Below are 20,394 nucleotides of genomic sequence, written 5' to 3' on the forward strand. Positions count from 1 at the left end.
GTTTGTTTGAAATGAAATAGTTGATGATGTGTGGTGTGAAATGGGTTGATCATGCAAAGCACCAGAGTCCAGGTTGGTGTTTTTGTACTTTTATCATTAAAGTGCTTAGGCTTTTTCTTGTATGGTAGGTTATTGTTTGCTTTACCTCTGATTGCTACACTGCAGCTGGGTACACATCAATTATTCTCTCACAGATGATAACATCAGTAGGGAAGGATGATGGTTACCATGTGTTTATAAAACTAAGTAGTTTCTTTATTTTTTCAGGTGAACATGATTAAGGATGATGGCTCTGTAATACACTTCAACAACCCTAAGGTACAGGCATCATTAAATGCTAATACTTTTGCTGTATCTGGTCATGCAGAGAGTAAGCAGGTTACAGAAATGCTGCCTGGTATTCTAAACCATCTTGGAACTGAAGGATTCAACCAGTTGAAACGGCTTGCATCATCTGTTAGTGCTGGTATGTTTGGGAAAGGGTTTTTTTCATCTGCTGGGAGTTGTTGAAAGGAGATATCATTATCTCCACATTTAGCTTATGTTTACTTGATGTAAATACTTGCCTCTGATGAGCATACCAAGTGAGGAACATATTATTAGAGATATTGATGAATTAGCAAATGGTGGTGGGGAGTGGAAATTTAAGTATTTGTGGGTACAGCTCTCATATGTTTGCCTGTGCTGTGCAAGAAATGTTTTTTGTAGTTTTAAACTTGGAACTCAAACACTCTATGTGTATTGCTGTAATAGCTAAAAGTTTCCAGGGGCCAGGATACTGTGTAAAAGAAAATTGATGATCATTTGTTGGCCATTATGGTGTTTGATTTGCAGCTCGTTACATAGAAATAATATTAGAATTGCAGTAGATCAATAGATCATTTAAAGAGAATTGGGGAGAATAATGTGAACATGCTGGGAGCATACATTAGTGACAGTGGCCTTGAAATAGCACATAGAGTGCCCTACAAGTAACACTTTTCAGGAGTACATTAAGCAAGGACCCCTTGTAATATGAGTTCATTGAATGAGATGAATGCAACAGGAATGGATGAAGGCAAGCAAGTATGAATATGCTCATGTGTATGTAATGTGTGTGTATTTATATGTATATTTTTATATTATATTTATTGTACTTTGTCGCTGTCTCCCGCGTTTGCGAGGTAGCGCAAGGAAACAGATGAAAGAAATGGCCCAACCCCCCCCCCCCATACCCATGTATATACATACGTCCACACGCAAATATACATACCTACACAGCTTTCAATGGTTTACCCCAGTCGCTTCACATGCCTTGATTCAATCCACTGACAGCACGTCAACCCCGGTATACCACATCGCTCCAATTCACTCTATTCCTTGCCCTCCTTTCACCCTCCTGCATGTTCAGGCCCCGATCACACAAAATCTTTTTCACTCCATCTTTCCACCTCCAATTTGGTCTCCCTCTTCTCGTTCCCTCCACCACCGACACATATATCCTCTTGGTCAATCTTTCCTCACTCATTCTCTCCATGTGCCCAAACCACTTCAAAACACCCTCTTCTGCTCTCTCAACCACGCTCTTTTTATTTCCACACATCTCTCTTACCCTTACGTTACTCACTCGATCAAACCACCTCACACCACACATTGTCCTCAAACATCTCATTTCCAGCACATCCATCCTCCTGCGCACAACTCTATCCATAGCCCACGCCTCGCAACCATACAACATTGTTGGAACCACTATTCCTTCAAACATACCCATTTTTCTTTCCGAGATAATGTTCTCGACTTCCACACATTCTTCAAGGCCCCCAGAATTTTCGCCCCCTCCCCCACCTTATGATCCACTTCCTCTTCCATGGTTCCATCCGCTGCCAGATCCACTCCCAGATATCTAAAACACTTCACTTCCTCCAGTTTTTCTCCACTCAAACTCACCTCCCAATTGACTTGACCCTCAACCCTACTGTACCTAATAACCTTGCTCTTATTCACATTTACTCTTAACTTTCTTCTTCCACACACTTTACCAAACTCAGTCACCAGCTTCTGCAGTTTCTCACATGAATCAGCCACCAGCGCTGTATCATCAGCGAACAACAACTGACTCACTTCCCAAGCTCTCTCATCCCCAACAGACTTCATACTTGCCCCTCTTTCCAAAACTCTTGCATTTACCTCCCTAACAACCCCATCCATAAACAAATTAAACAACCATGGAGACATCACACACCCCTGCCGCAAACCTACATTCACTGAGAACCAATCACTTTCCTCTCTTCCTACACGTACACATGCCTTACATCCTCGATAAAAACTTTTCACTGCTTCTAACAACTTTCCTCCCACACCATATATTCTTAATACCTTCCACAGAGCATCTCTATCAACTCTATCATATGTATATGTATGTATGTGGGCGTTTATGTACTCGTGTACATGAGTGGATGGGCCATTCTTCGTTTGTTTCCTGGTGCTACCTCGCTGTTGCGGGAAACAGGGATTATGTATGATGAATATAAATAGATAGTTCACATTTATGGATGAACACTTTGATGAACTATCAGGATCCTTGGAAAAAATACTCGTTCAGCAATTGCTTGGTCTTGATCATGCCGAACTAAAGACATTTCTCTGTCAACTGGGGAGATAGATAGCTTGGTTTGAGTTTGTTTGAATGCAGAGAAATTGGATGAAGGGTCATACTTCACATACTTTGGAGTGAGACGTGGTAACAGACGGAACCCTGGGAGATGTTGTAAGCTTAGGAAGGGTGAGGGGTGAAGTTTGTGGTTGCATTGAGGAGCTTTTAGAGAGGTAGCACTAGGGAAAGACAAAAAAGGCCACATTCATTCACACTTACTCTCTATTTGTCATGTGTAATGCGCTGAAAAAACAGGTCCCTTTCCACATTCAGGCCCCACAGACCTTTCCATGGTTTACTCCAGACGCTTCACATGCCCTGGTTCAATCCATTGACAGCATGTTGACCCCGGTGTACCACATAATTCCATTTAACTATTCCTTGCACACCTTTCACCCTCCTGTATGTTCATGCCCCAATCGCACAAAATCTTTTTCACTCCATCCTTCCACCTCCAATTTGGTCTCCCACTTCTTGTTCCCTCTACCTTTGACACATATATCCTCTTTGTCAATCTTTCCTCTCATTTTCTCCTTGTGACCAAACCATTTCGACACACCGTCTTCTGCTCTCTCAACCACACTTTTTATTACCACAATTTTCTCTTAACACTTTCATTACTAACTCGATCAAACCACCTCCCACCACATATTGTCTTCAACCATTTCATTTCCAACACATCCGCACAACCCCATGCATAGCCCATGCCTCGCAACCAAATAACATTGTTGGAACCACTGTTCCTTCAAACATTTCCATTTCTGCTCTCTTGAGATGATGTTCTTGCCTTCCACACATTCTTCCGCACTGCCAGTCATGGCAGTGAACTAATTTGTATGTGATTATGATAGATTTGCATGTTTTGAAAATTTCATCTTTCTTTGATTTCCAGGCAATGTAACAGCTGGTGGAATCGATGAGGATGATGATGATGTACCTGAGCTTGTTGAGGACTTTGAAGCTGCTAGTAAGACAGAAACAGGTGAGTTTTTTAAATTTGAAGGCGAGTTAGGGAGGATATTACGAATTATAAATGATATATGATAGTGTAATTTTGGTGGGATGCAAGCACTTCTCGTTATTCAAAGCAGATCTTTGTTTTCTTTAGTTATCTATTTTGAAAACTAAGGTAATAATGGAACATAACTTTAATGAATTTCATTTACATTATGGTTTAGTTCCCAATTGGTTATTTTCATTAGATATAAGGTTCAAATTTTTTTTATACATACACAATTATATATATATTTATGGGCCACTGTTGTGTTGTGGTTAGTGCTGCTGGCCATGAGACACCCACCTGGGTTTGAATCATGGGGATGACATCCTGCATACATCTGACTAGTCTTCTTATGCTCCGCTCGTCACTGATCAGCAAATGGGTATTTTGCCTAGGTTATGTGTATAACACACATGCATACACACATACATATGTTTATTGTACATAATTGCTGTTTCCCGCGTCAGTGAGGTAGTGCCAGGAAACAGACGAAGAATGGCCCATCCACTCATATACACGTACATATGCCGAAACACCCTTATATGCACATATACATAGATATATCCCTGGAGATAGGGGAGAAAGAGTACTTCCTATGAATTCCATGTGTGTCGTAGAAGGCAACGAAAAGGGGAGGGAGTGGGGTTCTGGAGATCCTCCCCTCTCATTTTTTTTTTTTTCCCCCAAAAGAATGAACAGAGGAGTGAGCCTAGGAAGGATATTACCTCAAAGGCTCAGTCCTTTGTTCTTGATGCTACCTTGCTAGTGTGGGAAATGGCAAATAGTATGAAAAACCACATATATATTTACATATGTACATACATATATACACATGTTTATATTCTTACTTGTTTACCTTCACTCATTCCTGTTGCTACCCCACCACACAGGATGTAGCATCGCTACCCCCTGCTTCAGCATGTTAGTGCCAGGAAAAGACAAAAAAAAGGCCACATTCGTTCACAGTCTCTATCAGTCTATGTGTAATGTGCTGAAACCACAGCACCCTATCCACCTCCAGGCTCCACAGACCTTTCCATGGTTTGCCCCAGACGCTTCACATCCCCTGGTTCAGTCCACTGATAGCACGTCCACCCTGGTATACCACATTGTTTCAATTAACTCTATTCCTTGCACACCTCTCACCCTCCTGTATGTTCATGCCCCGATTGATCAAAATCTTTTTCACCATCCTTTCACCCCCAATTTGCACTCCCACTTCTCATTGTTCCCTTCACCTCTGACACATGTCCTCTTCATCAATCTTTCCTCACACATTATCTCCTTATGTCTAAACTGTTTCAAAACACCCTCTTCTGCTCTCTCAACCACACTCTTTATTTCCACACATCTCTCTTACCCTTTCATTACTTGCTCGATCAAACCACCTCACACCACACCACATGCCCTCAAACATTTCATTTCCAACACATTCACCCTCCTCCGTACAACCCTGTTTATAGCCCATGCTTTTCAACCAATAACATTGTTAAAACTACAATTCCTTCAAATGCTCATTTTTGCTCTCGAGATAATGTTCTCTCCACAAATTCTACATTGTTCTCAGACACCCCTCCTCGTTGACTCACTTCTGCTTCCATGGTTCCACATGTTGCTAAATCCTCTCCCAGATATCTAAACCACTTTGATTCCTCCAATTTTTCTTCTTTCAAACTTCCATCCCAATTAACTTTTCCCTCAACCCTACTGAATCTTTTAACCTTGCTGTTATTCACATTTACTCTCTACTTTCTTCCTTCATGCAATTTTTCAAACTCAGTCACCAACCTTTGCAGTTTCTCACCCAAATCAGCCACTAGAGCTGTATCATCGGCAAACAACAATTGACTCACTCCCCAGGCTCTCTCATCCTCAACAGACTGTACTTGCCCATCTCTCCAAAACTCATGCATTAACCTCCCTAACCACCCCATCCATAAACAAATTAAATAACCATGGGGACATCACACACCCCTGCCGCAAACCGACATTAACTGGGAACCAATCACTCTCCTCTCTTCATACTCGTACACCTTATTTGTTATGCTTGTTATACTTGATCGCGAGGTAGCGATAGGAAACAGATGAAGAGTGGCCCATCCACTCGTGTAAATACGTGTCAGAGGTGGAGGGAACAAGGAGAAGTGGGGAACCAAATTGGAGATGGAAGGATGGAGTGAAAAAGATTTGAGTGATCAGGGCTTGAACTTACAGGAGGGTGAAAGGCGTGCAAGGAATAGAGTGAAGTGGAATGATGTGGATACCGGAGTCGACGTGCTGTCAATGCATTGAACCAGGGATGTTCAGGCCCCGATCACTCAAAATCTTTTCCACTCCATCTTTCCACCTCCAATTTGGTCTCCCACTTCTCCTTGTGTGTGATGTCTCCATTGTTGTTTAATTTGTTTATGGATGGGGTTGTCAGGGAGGTGAATGCAAGAGTTTTGGAAAGAGGGGTAAGTATGCAGTCTGTTGTGGATGAGAGAGCATGGGAAGCGAGTCAGTTGTTGTTCGCTGATGATTCAGCGCTGGTGGCTGATTCGTGTGAGAAACTGCAGAAGCTGGTGACTGAATTTGGTAAAGTGTGTGAAAGAAGAAAGCTGGGAGTAAATGTGAATAAGAGCAAGGTTATTAGGTAGAGTAGGGTTGAGGGACAAGTCAATTGGGAGGTAAGTTTGAATGGAGAAAAACAGGAATTAAGGGGTTTTAGATATCTGGGAGTGGATTTGGCAGCAGATGGAACCATGGAAGCTGAAGTGAATCATGGGGTGAAAGAGGGGGCGAAAGTTCTGGGAGCATTGAAGAATGTGTGGAAGTCGAGAACATTATCTCAGAAAGCAAAAATGGGTATGTTTGAAGGAATAGTGGTTCCAACAATGTTATACGTTTGCGAGGCATGGGCTATAGATAGAGTTGTGTGGAGGAAGGTGGACGTGCTGGAAATGAGATGTTTGAGGACAATATCTGGTGTGAGGTGGTTTGATCGAGTAAGTAATAATAGGTAAAAGAGATGTGTGGTAATAAAAAGAGTGTGGTTGAGAGAGCAGAAGAGTTGTTTTGAAATGGTTTGGTCACATGGAGAGAATAAGTGAGGAAAGATTGACCAAGAGGAAAAAATTATATATATAGATATATATACACACACACAAACACACATACATAAATGCCCATACACGTACTTATACAATATCAACATATACGTACACGTACATATACATATATACACATATATATTCATACTTGCTTTTCCATCATCTATTCCCAGCGCCTCCATGCTCCACAGGAAACAGCATTGCAACACCGCTTCAGGGAGATGGTGCCAGGGAAACAGACAAAAAAGGCCACCTTCGTTCAGTTTAACTGTCATATGTAATGCACAAAAAACACAGCTCCCTATCTACATCCAGGCTCCACATACCTTTTCATGGTTTACCCCAGATGTTTTCATGCCCTGGTTCAGTCTGTTGACAGCACGCCGACCCAAGTATACCACATCGTTGCAATTCACTCTTCCTTGCACATCTCTCTCCCTCCTGTATGTTCAGGCCCTGATCCCTCAGAATCTTAACTCCATCCTTTCCCCTCCTGTTTTTACTTTTTGAAGGTAAGGAACAGAGAAGGGGGCCAATTGAATATTTTTTCCTCCAAAGCTCAGTCTTCTGTTCTTGATGCTACCTTGCTAAAGTGTGAAATGGTGAATATGTATAAAAGTGGATGAAGGCAAGTGAGTATGAATATGTACATGGGCATATATGCATATGGCTGTGTGTGTGTGTGAACACATGTAGATATGAGTGGATGGGTCTTTGTTCCTGGCGCTACCTTGCTGATGTGGGAAATGGTGATTGAGTATAATGTATTAATAAATAATACGTTATTTATAGTTATGCAAATATTTATATTGGCGTTCTTGGATTCTCCTGCTTGAGGTTATACTGTAAGTGGAACGTTACCTTTGGCAAGACTGTATCATTAGAAGAGCTTTGATAAAGAACTCATTCCAAAGGAGTCAGCATATCCATAATCCTGTATGTAGTGCAACCTTGAGCAGCAGTAACCTTTATAAAGGTTAGAAATTGGTCCTGGTGTAATTATCCATAAGTAGATAAATCATGACACGCACACGCATGGACACATATTTATGAAGAGAGGGACACTTATACACAGCCACATGGTATATATACAGCAGGACCAAGGCAGTTGGACAGCAAAAGTATGTTTGGTACATTTTTGTTGATCTCATCATTTTGGACTCGCAGTCCTTCATCGGGAACCTGTATGTTAATGACAATTTACGTTGTAAATCATAAATGCCATGTTTTATTAAAGATGTGTTTATATGGTTTAAATTATTCTTTTAAGGTACTGAATAGCAGTATATTTACAGTTTAACCATCTTAAGTTCACTAAGATATTCTCCACATGTTGTGGCTAAGAATTCTCTAAGGTCTTTACAGCCGTGAACGCTTTCCCAGGCAATGTACGTTCCATGATTGGTTGCCAGCAACTGACACCTTATCTACAGTTATTTTAAACTTCTGGAGCTGTTAACATGTTCGATGGAATCCAGAAAGGTTGGTAAAGATAGCACATTTATATACAACATATTTTACTGTGAATTTTGAGATGTTATTTATGTTACACATAGGTGCAAAATAAGTTAAGCAGTACAACACATTCTTGTATTAAGTGTAAATTGATGTAAATGTTGTATTTTGTATGAATATACACAGTTATTGTTTAATTCTAGCTTGTAAAGTCTAATGTTGATGGATTCTAGAATTCTAAAAAGCCTTTGTTTTTGCCCTTAACTGTTGCTGAATATTCATTAATATGTAGTTTATAAGTGTGTACATGGGAATTTTCTTGTATTGAGGAGTAATGTGGACTGGTTGTGAGTTGGTCTGTTCAAAACAACCAACAAAGATGCTCACATCCATAATCTATTTTGTGGGGAAATGTGGGAAATGGCGATCAAGTATGTAAAAAGTACAAATATAGTTAAGAAATTTTCATGTCAGAAATTAGATTCTTGGATACTGCATCGTTATTTTAGAAAATTATTCATATATATGAGTTTGTAAATATAATTTTGAATGCAATTTGGGTAATATTGTCTTAAGGAATAATTTGGTTTTCTGATTCTACACCTATATTGAAAAGGAAATTAATGTACAGTTTTCTATGGAGACATTTTTCGTGGTGCTTTGTGTGGCAGATTTATTGTTTAGGAAAGACAATTCCAGGAAAAATGTTTCAGCTTTGATTTCTTCATGAAAGAATGGCAGTTTAGAACAATGTTGATAGGTACAGATTATAAGTGTTTTTGTAGCTTTTTTTTTAAATAGGTGGCACACAGAGAGAAACTTTTTGTCTAGTCCTTTGGATTTTGTTTTATAGTAGATTCTGTAACTAAAGCAGTTGTTGGTATGTGTAATGTATATGTTTAAGGAATGAAGCAAATAGTTATTTTCAGTCTACTGTACAATTTATATATGTGCCTGGTGTTTGTATGTTGTTGGAACTAGTGTATATGGGATGTTATTTAAACTATTTCAGTGTTTGGTTTTATTTATAAAACATGGCATTATGAATTATGTAGTAAATATATAACCATATGTCACTTGACTGACTTTGTGAGTTTGAAATATTGAGATTATTAAAGATGTACCAAACATACTCTCACACTGCAGTTACCTTTGTCCTGGTTCATCCCGCATGGGGACATCATTTTTTTTTTTTTTATTCATTAATGCAACTACTGGAACACCCCCCCTTTTTTTTTTATTTGATTTTTTTTTTAAGGCTCCTTCACTTATAAGGCTGCCCATAATCATTTGCCAGGAAATGGACTTCTTTGAAGTGAAAAACAGTCTGATGAGATTCTACTCCTTTTCATCAATGGACAAAAATACAGCCTCACTAAAGGGACTTCTCACTCATATTGTAACCTTACAGGTGGAGTCTGGTAACTATTTATACTGTGCATAATTTAACATTATAGTATTTTATCCATCCATCTTTATTTATCTATATCCCTGACACTTGTTCCCAACTGAAACTTCCTCATAGCGGTGGCCCACGGGAATAAAGTCTCCATGACTAGTGACCTCCAGTGCCGCTTCTTATCCTTTAGTGCTTTATACTTTTGTGCTTTAACATTGACCGAGTTAGTGAAATAGTACTGTGAATGGACAAAGACCAGCCTCATCTTTCACATGTGCTCTTTAGCTGATATGTGTAATTTACAGGAACCAGAGCCCTTGATCATAGTTTTTGGTTTGTGAAAACCTCTTATTGTGCCCTAGCTCAGCCCATTAACAGTATTACACCCATCCCTGTATACCACATCAGTCCACTTTTTCCCATACATGTGTCTCACTCCCTTCAGTGTTCACTCCGCGGTAATCAAGGCCATTTTCCTTCCGTCCTATCAACTGCTTCACCATCCCTCTTGCTCTTATCACTTTCCACTCTACATCCTTATAGTCTCAGTTTTTGCTCCTTTTATCTCTTATGTCCCAAACATGTCAACACACCCTGGTCAGCTCAGTCATACTGTGCTATCTATCTACTATCTCTGTGTCTGATACCTGTTCCTATTGGAACTTCCTCAAAGGGGTGGCCACGGCAACAGTCTCTCCATAACTAAAGAACATCAGTGCTGCTTATCCTTTAGTGCCTCACCCTAAACAGGTCACTGGCAGAGGGCAAGTCTAATTCAGTGTTTGCAGAAGCTCCTACTTAATGATCCTTATGACTACTGCTATCAAGTGTTCCTACCTACTCTGTAATTTTTTACCTAATGCCTGCCTAAATCTTCCTACATACTACTGCTATGTACTGCTCCTACCTTTTTGCCAAAAGGCTGGGCTAGCACATGTTGCTCACCACAGGAAGATCCAGAGTTACAAGGAATGAGATATGCAAGTTGAGTGTTGTCAAGTGTTACATATGACAAGGAGAGAGAGTATGTTTGTGGAAGGAATGCCAGTAGTCCGCCTGTTAGTGAAGCAGAAAGAAAAGACAACTGCCTAGGTCAGAGAAGTGCAACTTGACAACCACTAAAGTGCTGGATCACTGAGCAGATGTCACTAACCCTCCTGGTACCCAGGTGGGAAGTACTGGTAGTAAACTTCGCTGGTCATTGGCTGCCCACCATCTACTACCTGCCCATATCGTACTTACTACCACATCATCTTGATTTTATTCCTAATCCAATTAACTCCACTCACAACACATAAGTGTCCTCAGGCATTTAATTTCCAAGTACATTAATTCAGAGTTCAAGACTTGTAACCATGAAACTTCTTTGAGACTTGTAACATCAGACTTGCCCATCTTTTCCCACAGACTGTGACCCCTTCTTTGGCACACTTCTCAATGCATCCAGGACCTTAGACCTCTCCATCTCTCACCCTGTCATTCATTGTCTTTCATAGTTTGATATGCTGTCATGTACCAGTTACCTAAAGCACCCTACTTCCTCTGGTTTGCCTCTGATCATTGTCTCTCTTAACATTCTCTTATCACCCTTCTAAACATTATAACCTTACATCTATTTAACATCCAAATTTTACACGCACTCCCAAATCTGGTTCTTCAGTTTTTTACTTGAGTGCCACCAAAGTGCTGTCATATAAAACAGCAATTGACCCCTCTCAAGGCCATCACTCCTTAAAAGACAACTTGCATCTTTCCCTAAGACCCTTGCACTTCCAAAAACAGATTAAACTGCCATGGTGGTTCTCATGATCGTTTCTGTGAACAGATCGAATATCCATGGTTGCATAACATGCCATTGATGCAGACCCACTTTACTGAGAATTGCTCACATTTCATCTTTCCAAGACATACAACATACTGACAGTAAAACCTTTTGCTATTTGGTGCTTTTCTCCAAAAAATAAATTCGTATCACCTTTGTTAAAGCATGTTTATCGTCCCTGTCATATTTTTCCAGCAGAACCATAAATACCGCAGTACTTGCTTTCTCTCAAATACTTGCCTCACAAATTCGTGAAACCAAACACTTGGTTCAGACATCCTCTGCAATTCCTGAAGCCATGTTTTTTCACAGTATGATGCTCTGTCTATGCCAACACATTTTACTTGTCAGTGTTCCATACGATGATACAACTCGTTCGTATGTTTCCTGGTGCTATGTCGCTGACGCAGGGGGTGACAATGCTGTTTCCTGTTTAACTGGTTGGTGCTGGGAATGGATGAAGGCGAGCAAGTGTGAATATGTGTATATATGTTTATATTTATTTTTGCTTTGTCGCTGTCTCCCACGTTAGCAAGGTAGTGCAAGGAAACAGACGAAAGAATGGCCCAACCCAGCCACATACATGTTTATACATACACGTCCACACGCAAATATACATACCTATACATCTCAACGTATACATATACACACAGACAGACATATACATATATACACATGTTCATAATTCATTCTGTCTGCCTTTATTCATTCCCATCGCCACCTCGTCACACATGAAATTTCAACCCCGTCCCCCTCATGTGTGCGAGGCAGTGCTAGGAAAAGACAACAAAGGCCACATTCGTTCACACTCAGTCTCTATCTGTTTTGTAGTAATGCACCAAAACCACAGCTCCCTTTCCACATCCAGGCCCCACAGAACTTTCCATGGTTTACCCCAGATGCTTCACATGCGTCGACCCCGGTATACCATATCGTTCCAATTCACTGTATTCCTTGCACACCTTTCACCCTCCTGCATGTTCAGGCCCCGATCACTCAAAATCTTTTTCACTCCATCTTTCCACCTCCAATTTGGTCTCCCACTCCTCCTTGTTCCCTCCACCTCTGACACATATATCCTCTTGGTCAATCTTTCCTTACTCATTCTCTCCATGTGACCAAACCATTTCAAAAGACCCTCTTCTGCTCTCTCAACCACACTCCTTTTATTACCACACATCTCTCTTACCCTTTCATTACTTACTCGATCAAACCACCTCACACCACATATTGTCCTCAAACATCTCTTCGAGCACATCCACCCTTCTCTGCACAACATTATTTATAGCCCACGCCTCACAACCATATAACATTGTTTGAACCACTATTCCTTCAAACATACCCTTTTTTCTCTTGAGATAACGTTCTCACCTTCCACACATTCTTCAATGCTCCTAGAACCTTCACCCCCTCACCCACCCTGTGACTCACTTCTGCATCCATGGTTCCATCCGCTGCTAAATCCACTCCCAGATATATAAAGCACTTCACTTCCTCCAGTTTTTCTCCATTCAAACTTACCTCCCAATTAACTTGTTCCTCAACCCTACTGAACCTAATAACCTTGCTCTTATTCACCTTTACTCTCAGCTCTCTTTCACACTTTACCAAACTCAGTCACCAGCTTCTGCACTTTCTCACCAGAATCAGCCACCAGCACTGCATCATTAGTGAACAATAACTGACTCACTTCCCAAGCCCTTTTATCGACAACAGACTGCATACTTGCCCGTATCTCCAAAACTCTTGCACCTCCCTAACAACCCCATCCATAAACAAACAACCATGGAAACATCTCATACATACCCCTGTTGCAAACTGACATTCACTGAGAACCAATCACTTTCCTCTCTTTCTACTCATAACATGCCTTACATCCTTGATAAAAACTTCACAGCTTCTGGCAACTTACCTCCCACACCATATACTCTTAATACCTTCCACAGAGCACCTCTATCAACTCTGTCATATGCCTTCTCCAGATCCATAAATGCTACATACAAATCCATTTGTTTTTCTAAGTATTTCTCGCATACATTCTTCAAAGCAAACACCTGATCCACACATCCTCTATCATTTCTGAAACCACTCTTCCCATGTCAGCAAGGTAGTACCAGGAAACTGAAGTGTGGCCCACGCACTCATACACATATATATCCATACACGCACATTTAATATACACATACATATCAACATATACAGTCATATGCATGTATACATATGTACATATTCATACTTGCTTGCCTTCTTCCATTCCCGTCACTATCCTACCTCACAGGAAAACAGCACTACTACCCTCTCTTCACTGAGGTAACACCAGGAAAACAGACAAAAAAGGCCACATTCATTCACACCCAGTCTCTAGCTGTCATGTGTAATGCACTGAAACCACAGCTCCCTATCCACATCCAGGCCCCACAGATCTTTCTATGGTTTACCCCAGATGCCTTGCATACCCTGGTTCAGTCCATTGATAGCATGTCAACCAAGGTGTACCACTGTTGCAATTCTATTCCTTGCATGCCTCTCACCTTCCTGTATGTTCAGGCCCTGATCGCTCAAAATCCTTTTCATGTCATCCATCCACCTCCAATTTGTTCTCTTTGTGCTTCTTGTTCCCTTCACCTCTGACACACACACACATCCTCTTTGTGAATCTTTCCTCACTCATATCTCCATATTTCCCAACCATTTCAACACACCCTCCTCTGCTCTCTCAATTAGGAATGGATGAAGGCAAGTAATTTTGAAAATGTACGTGTGTGTATATATGTATGTGTATGTATATGTTGATATGTGCGTATGTGGGCATTTCTGTGTATATGAGCGGATGGGCCTTTCTTCGTCTGTTTCCTGGTGCTTCCTCGGAGGTGCAGGAAACATTTATGAAATGAAATATTTATATATATTTGTGTATGTATATAGGTATACTTAAGTTATGAATCTTGTTGCACATTCATTGGTTAGTTTTTTGTTTTTTACTTAGTTATTTAGATGTCTGTTTGAATCTAATATTTTTCACTTTACTGATAGTTTTACAATATTCACATTTACAATTTGTGAAGTATTGTCTCCATCTGGGCATCCTCGTTCAGGGTAAGTACAGTTACTTAATAACCTGAAATGAAGTGGCTTGATTTTCATTTCCTGGTGTGAGGTTGAAGTCTTCACCCAGGTTATAAGTTACCCTTTCATATGGGATCATTTGTGATTGTGCCTTTCTTGGGTGAAAGTTGAAGTGTGGGTGCTTGGTATATTGTGTTTGCTTAAGGAGTTTGTTTGCTAGTAGGGGTCGGAATCTTGGGTTCTGTGTGTTCTGTGGTAGATGTAGAAGATATATTGCCAAAATGTGCTCTGTATCAGTACTTATTGTATTAGTGTAGGTTTAATTTCCATATGTAAATGGCTTATGATGCAGGTTTAGCATAATACTTAAGTTTTTTGGCTAATCTCGTGATTAGCTACTTTGATTTAGGTGTTGAGATTGAAGTTATGGTTTTCTCTTGCATTACTAGTATTTCTTTTTCCATCATAGATATCCAAGCATTAAAGGTTTTGTTTTACAAAGATATGACTTATTTCACACATTTGCTGTTTCCAACTTTAGCTAGGTTGTTCCACGAACAGACTGTCTTCATTTATTCGCATCCAGTCTCTAGTTGTCTTGTAATTATCCAGATGTTTACAACCTCCACTCGGATATGTTTATTTACAAAGCATGTTTTTTGTATGGGATGCTATGGTTTTGGGGCATTACACATGACTAGAGCTAGAGAATGGATGTGAGTGATGAATGAGCTCTTTATCTGTTCCTGGCGCTGCCTCATTAATGCAGGAAATTGTGAACAAGTACGAAAGAAAGAAATCAAATATCCTAGTTTAGGTGATTATTTATTTCCTACTTTTGTTTTTAGATACTTTTTTCATGGCCAAATTCTTAGGACTTAAAACTGTTTATTAGAGATTGTCTCTCATTTAGGTGGCATTAACATTTTTTATATTTTGCTTTGTCACTGCCTCCCATGTTAGTGAGGTAGCACAAGGAAACAGACGAAAGAATGGCCCAACCCACCCACATGCACAAGTATATACATACACGTCCACACATACAAATATACATACCCATACATCTCAACATATACATATATATATACACACACAGACATATACATATATATACATATACATAATTCATGAAATAACAACTCCCTCCCCCCTCATGCATGCGAGGTACCGCTAGGAAAAGACAACAAAGGCCACATTCGTTCACACTCAGTCTCTAGCTGTCATGTAATAATGCACTGAAACCACAGCTCCCTTTCCACATCCAGGCCCCACAGAACTTTTCATGGTTTACCCCAGACGCTTCACAATCCCTGGTTCAATCCATTGACAGCACACCGACCCTGGTATACCACATCGTTCCAATTCACTGTATTCCTTGCCCGCCTTTCACCCTCCTGCATGTTCAGGTCCCAATCACTCAAAAATCTTTTTCACTCCATCTTTCCACCTCCATTTTGGTCTCCCACTTCTCCTCGTTCCCTCCACCTCTGACACATATATCCTCTTGGTCAATCTTTCCTCACTCATTCTCTCCATGTGACCAAACCATTTCAAAACACCCTCTTCTGCTTTCTCAACCACACTCTTTTTATTACCACACATCTCTCTTACCCTAATATTACTTACTCAATCAAACCACCTCACACCACATATTGCCCTCAAACGTCTCATTTCCAGCACATCCACCCTCCTGCGCACAACTCTATCCATAGCCCACGCCTCGCAATCATATAACATTGTTGGAACCACTATTCCCTCAAAAATACCCATTTTTGCTTTCGGAGATAATGTTCTCAACTTCCACACATTCTTCAATGCTCCCAGAATTTTCACCCCCTCCCCCTCCCTATGGTTCACTATCGCTTCCATGGTTCCATCCCCTGCCAAATCCACTCCCAGATACCTAAAACACTTCACTTCCTTTAGTTTTTCTCCATTCAAACTTACCTCCCAATTGACTTGACCCTCAACCCTACTGTACCTAATAACCTTGCTCTTATTCACATTTACTCTCAGCTTTCTTCTTTCACACGCTTTACCAAACTCAGTCACCAGCTTCTGCAGTTTCTCACCAGAATCAGCCACCAGCACTGTATCATCAGCGAACAACAACTGACTCACTTCCCAAGCTCTGTCATCCACAACAGACTGCATACTTGCCCCTCTTTCCAAAACTCTTGCATTCACCTCCCTAACAACCCCATCCATAAACAAATTAAACAACCATGGAGACATCACACACCGCTGACCAAAACCAACATTCACTGAGAACCACTTTTCTCTCTTCTTGCACATACACATGCCTTACATCCTTGATAAAAACTTTTCACTGCTTCTAACAACTTACCTCTCACACCATATATTCTTAATACTTTCCATAGAGCATCTCTATCAGTTCTTATCATATTCCTTCTCCAAATCCATAAATGCTACATACAAATCCAATTGTTTTTCTAGGTATTTCTCACATATATTCTTCAAAGCAAACACCTGATCCACACATCCTCTACCACTTCTGAAACCACACTGCTCTTCCCCAATCTGATGGTCTGTACATGCCTTCACCCTCTCAATCAATACCCTCCCATATAATTTCCCAGGAGTACTCAACAAAATTATACCTCTAATTTGAGCACTCACTTTTATCCCCTTTGCTTTTGTACAATGGCACTATGCAAGCATTCCGCCAATCCTCAGGCACCTCACCATGAATCATACATACATTAAATAACCTTATCAACCAGTCAACAACACAGTCATCCCCATTTTTGATAAATTCCACTGCAATACCATCCAAACCCACTGCCTTGCCGGCTTTCATCTTCCACAAAGCTTTTACTACCTCTTCTCTGTTTACCAAATCATTTTCCCTAACCCTATCACTTTGCACACCACCTCAACCAAAACACCCTATACCTGCCACTCTATCATCAAACACATTCAACAAACCTCCAAAATACTCACTCCATTTCCTTTTAACATCACCACTACTTATCACCTCCCCAATAGCCCCCTTCACTGAAGTTCCCATTTGTTCCCTCGTCTTACGCACCTTATTTACCTCCTTCCAAAACATCTTTTTATTCTCCCTAAAATTTAATGATACTCTCACCCCAACCCTCATTTGCCCTCTTTTTCACCTCTTGCATCTTTCTCTTGACCTCCTGCCTCTTTCTTTTATACATCTCCCAGTCGTTTGCATTATTTTCCTGCAAAAATCGTCCAAAATGCCTCTCTCTTCTCTTTCACTAATAATCTTACTTCTTCATCCCACCACTCACTACCCTTTCTAATCTGCCCACCTCTCACGCTTCTCATGCCACAAGCATCTTTTGCGCAAGCCATCACTGCTTCCCTAAATACATCCCATTCCTCCCCACTCCCCTTACGTCTTTTGTTCTCACCTTTTTCCATTCTGTACTCAGTCTCTCCTGGTACTTCATCACATAAGTCTCCTTCCCAAGCTCACTTACTCTGACCACTCTTTTCACTCCAACATTACCTCTTCTTTGATATATTATCAAATATCTTGATACAAGTTTGCAAAACAAATCTGGTTTGTTGTCTTCTTGTCTGCAGATCTTATTAGAGATAAAGGGTTTCCCTTTTGCTGATCATTCGGTTAGTTTTTTAATAGATCTGATATTGTTTAAGGGTGTATTGCTTCAGTAAAAAAAAGAAATTAACATTTCTGTGGTCGCTGTTTTGCAGTTATTTTATCTTGTTTATTCATAATGCCACATTATTTTTTTCACTTCTGTAGTACTTGGTTGACATTCTTTTGGCAGCTCTTTCGCAATTGCTCTTTTATTCTTACGTATTTGGCTGCATTATCTTTTATTCCAACTTGTTTTATGAATTTGGCTGCATTATCTTTTATTCCAACTTGTTTGTTTGTACAGCATGTATATTTCACTGTTCAGGGGCTTGGTAAGTTGGGCAGATGAAATTTGGGGATGAGTTAGTATTAGAAAACTTCAGGGAGAAAAAGAATGTTTTATAAGGAGATTGATGTTGTAAGAAAAGAAAAACAAGAAAAAAAATTATTGATGAAGGTGGCAAATGGGAAAATGGCAGCATGCAGAAATGAGGTGAATAGGAGATAGTGAGTATTATGAAGATTGTTGTATGTGTTTTATGGTAAAGTGAATGATGTGGGATATTTTGGATGTGGAGGAATGCGAAGTGAGAGAGGCATGGTAAATGGGTTGCTGAAAAAGAGGTGGTGAAAGCCTTTTATAAGATGAAGTGCAGCAAAGGGGTTGAAGTGGAAAGGATTGCAGTTAAAATTCTTAAAGGGGGTAATTGTTGCTTGTAAGTAGCAAGAATTTTCACCTATCAAGTTATATGGGAGTTGTCATTGAGAGTGTGGAAAGTGCATAGAGGTTTAGGCTGGAGAGGGAGAGTGTGGTATCTGGAGTTGTAGAGAATGTGCGGATTGGGTGGTTTCTTAGAATTTTGTGAGAAATACTTCGAGAAACAATTCTTAATGTTTCATTTATGGATTTGGAGAAAGTGTATGAAGGGGTCAATAGATGCTGTGGAAGGTGTTCAAGTAGGTGTAATAGGAGGAAAGCTGCAAGAAGCAGTGAAGAATTTTTGTCAAAAGTTAGGCATGTCCATGAGTAGGAAGAGATGAAAGTGAATGGATCCAGTTGAAGGTGGGTTTGTGGTAGGGGTGTGTAATGTTGCTTTGGCATTTTGTTTATGGGTAGCGTTATGATGTAGGTGAATTCAAGGATCTTTGAGCAAGGAGTAGGAATGCAAGTTTTGTTGGGTCAGGGTGGAAGATTTGATTGAGGAAGTGTAGGAGCTGGTTTCTGAGGTAGGAGATTGATACAGAGTTGAGGTCATTTATGAATGAAAGAAAGGATTTGCCTCCCACACCAGATATTCATAAGGCTTTCCACAAAGCATTGCTATCAGCCCTTTCTTATTCTTTCTCTAGAACTATGAATGCCAATTACATATTCATCCATTTCTTTTAAGTATTTATCATACATTCTTTAAAGCAAACAGTTGATTCACACATCCTCTGCTACCCCTAAAACCTCATTGTTCTTTAATCTGCTGATGCTCTGTGGAGCTCAACACCCTTTTAATCATGACTCTCCCATATAACTTGAGAGCTACACTCAACAAACACTGAGGTTTGTTCCTCCTCCCTTCTTATTTATACAAAGGCATTAAACACTTATCAGATACCTTACCGTGATCCCCACATACATTAAAAATCATCACTAAGCAATCAGCAACACAGTCAACGTCTTTCTTAAGGAATTTAATTACAATACCAGCCACCTTGCCACATTTCATCTTATATAAGGCTTTCACCACCCTTTATCCCTTTATCAAACCACTTGCCATGACTGTCACAAAGCATATCTTAAACACCCTGTCATAAAACACATTCAGCAATCCTTCAAAGTACTCACTCCTTCTCTTCTTCACTTCACCACTACCTGTTACCGCTTTTCCATTAACCCCCTTTTGACCGATGTTTTGGTTTGTTTTATTTTTCTCACAATATTGACCTTCCAGAACACCTGAGTCTCCCTAAAGTTTGCTGATAGTCACTCATCCCAACTGTCATTTGTCCTCTTTCTCAGCTCCTGAACCTTCCTCATGACCTGCCATGTTGTCATCACCTCCCAATCATTTGCAGTCCTTCCCAGTATGTACCACTTTACAGCCTCTGTTTTCTCTCTCAGTAGCAACTTTGTTTCATCATCACACCTCCCACTACCCTCTCTCACCTACCCTTCTCCCATCTTCTGCATGGCACATTTTTTTAGCAGATGCTATCACTTCCCTAAATACCTTCCATTTCTCATCCACTGCCTGAGTTTCATGTACTTTCACTTTTTGACATTCTCCTTGTCTTTCATGGTATTAGTTCATACATGTTTCTCTTTCCAGGCTCACTCA

At 40.3% G+C, this 20,394-nt stretch overlaps 1 protein-coding gene across 1 annotated transcript in view; it reads left to right on the forward strand.

Annotated features, from left to right (window-relative positions):
- The first annotated feature begins 202 nt into the window (after nucleotides 1-202).
- LOC139758134 (uncharacterized) overlaps nucleotides 203-20,394 on the forward strand; it is a 38,977-nt gene continuing 18,785 nt past the window's right edge. Inside the window, exons 1-2 of the mRNA XM_071679282.1 lie at nucleotides 203-466; nucleotides 3,525-3,614. Coding sequence (XP_071535383.1) covers nucleotides 274-466; nucleotides 3,525-3,614 — 283 coding nt within the window. The 5' untranslated portion in view covers nucleotides 203-273. The remainder of the gene's footprint in view (nucleotides 467-3,524; nucleotides 3,615-20,394) is intronic.

This window comes from Panulirus ornatus, chromosome 29 (genome assembly GCF_036320965.1).
Source record: "Panulirus ornatus isolate Po-2019 chromosome 29, ASM3632096v1, whole genome shotgun sequence".
In the NCBI taxonomy this organism is placed as follows: Eukaryota; Metazoa; Arthropoda; class Malacostraca; order Decapoda; family Palinuridae; genus Panulirus; species Panulirus ornatus.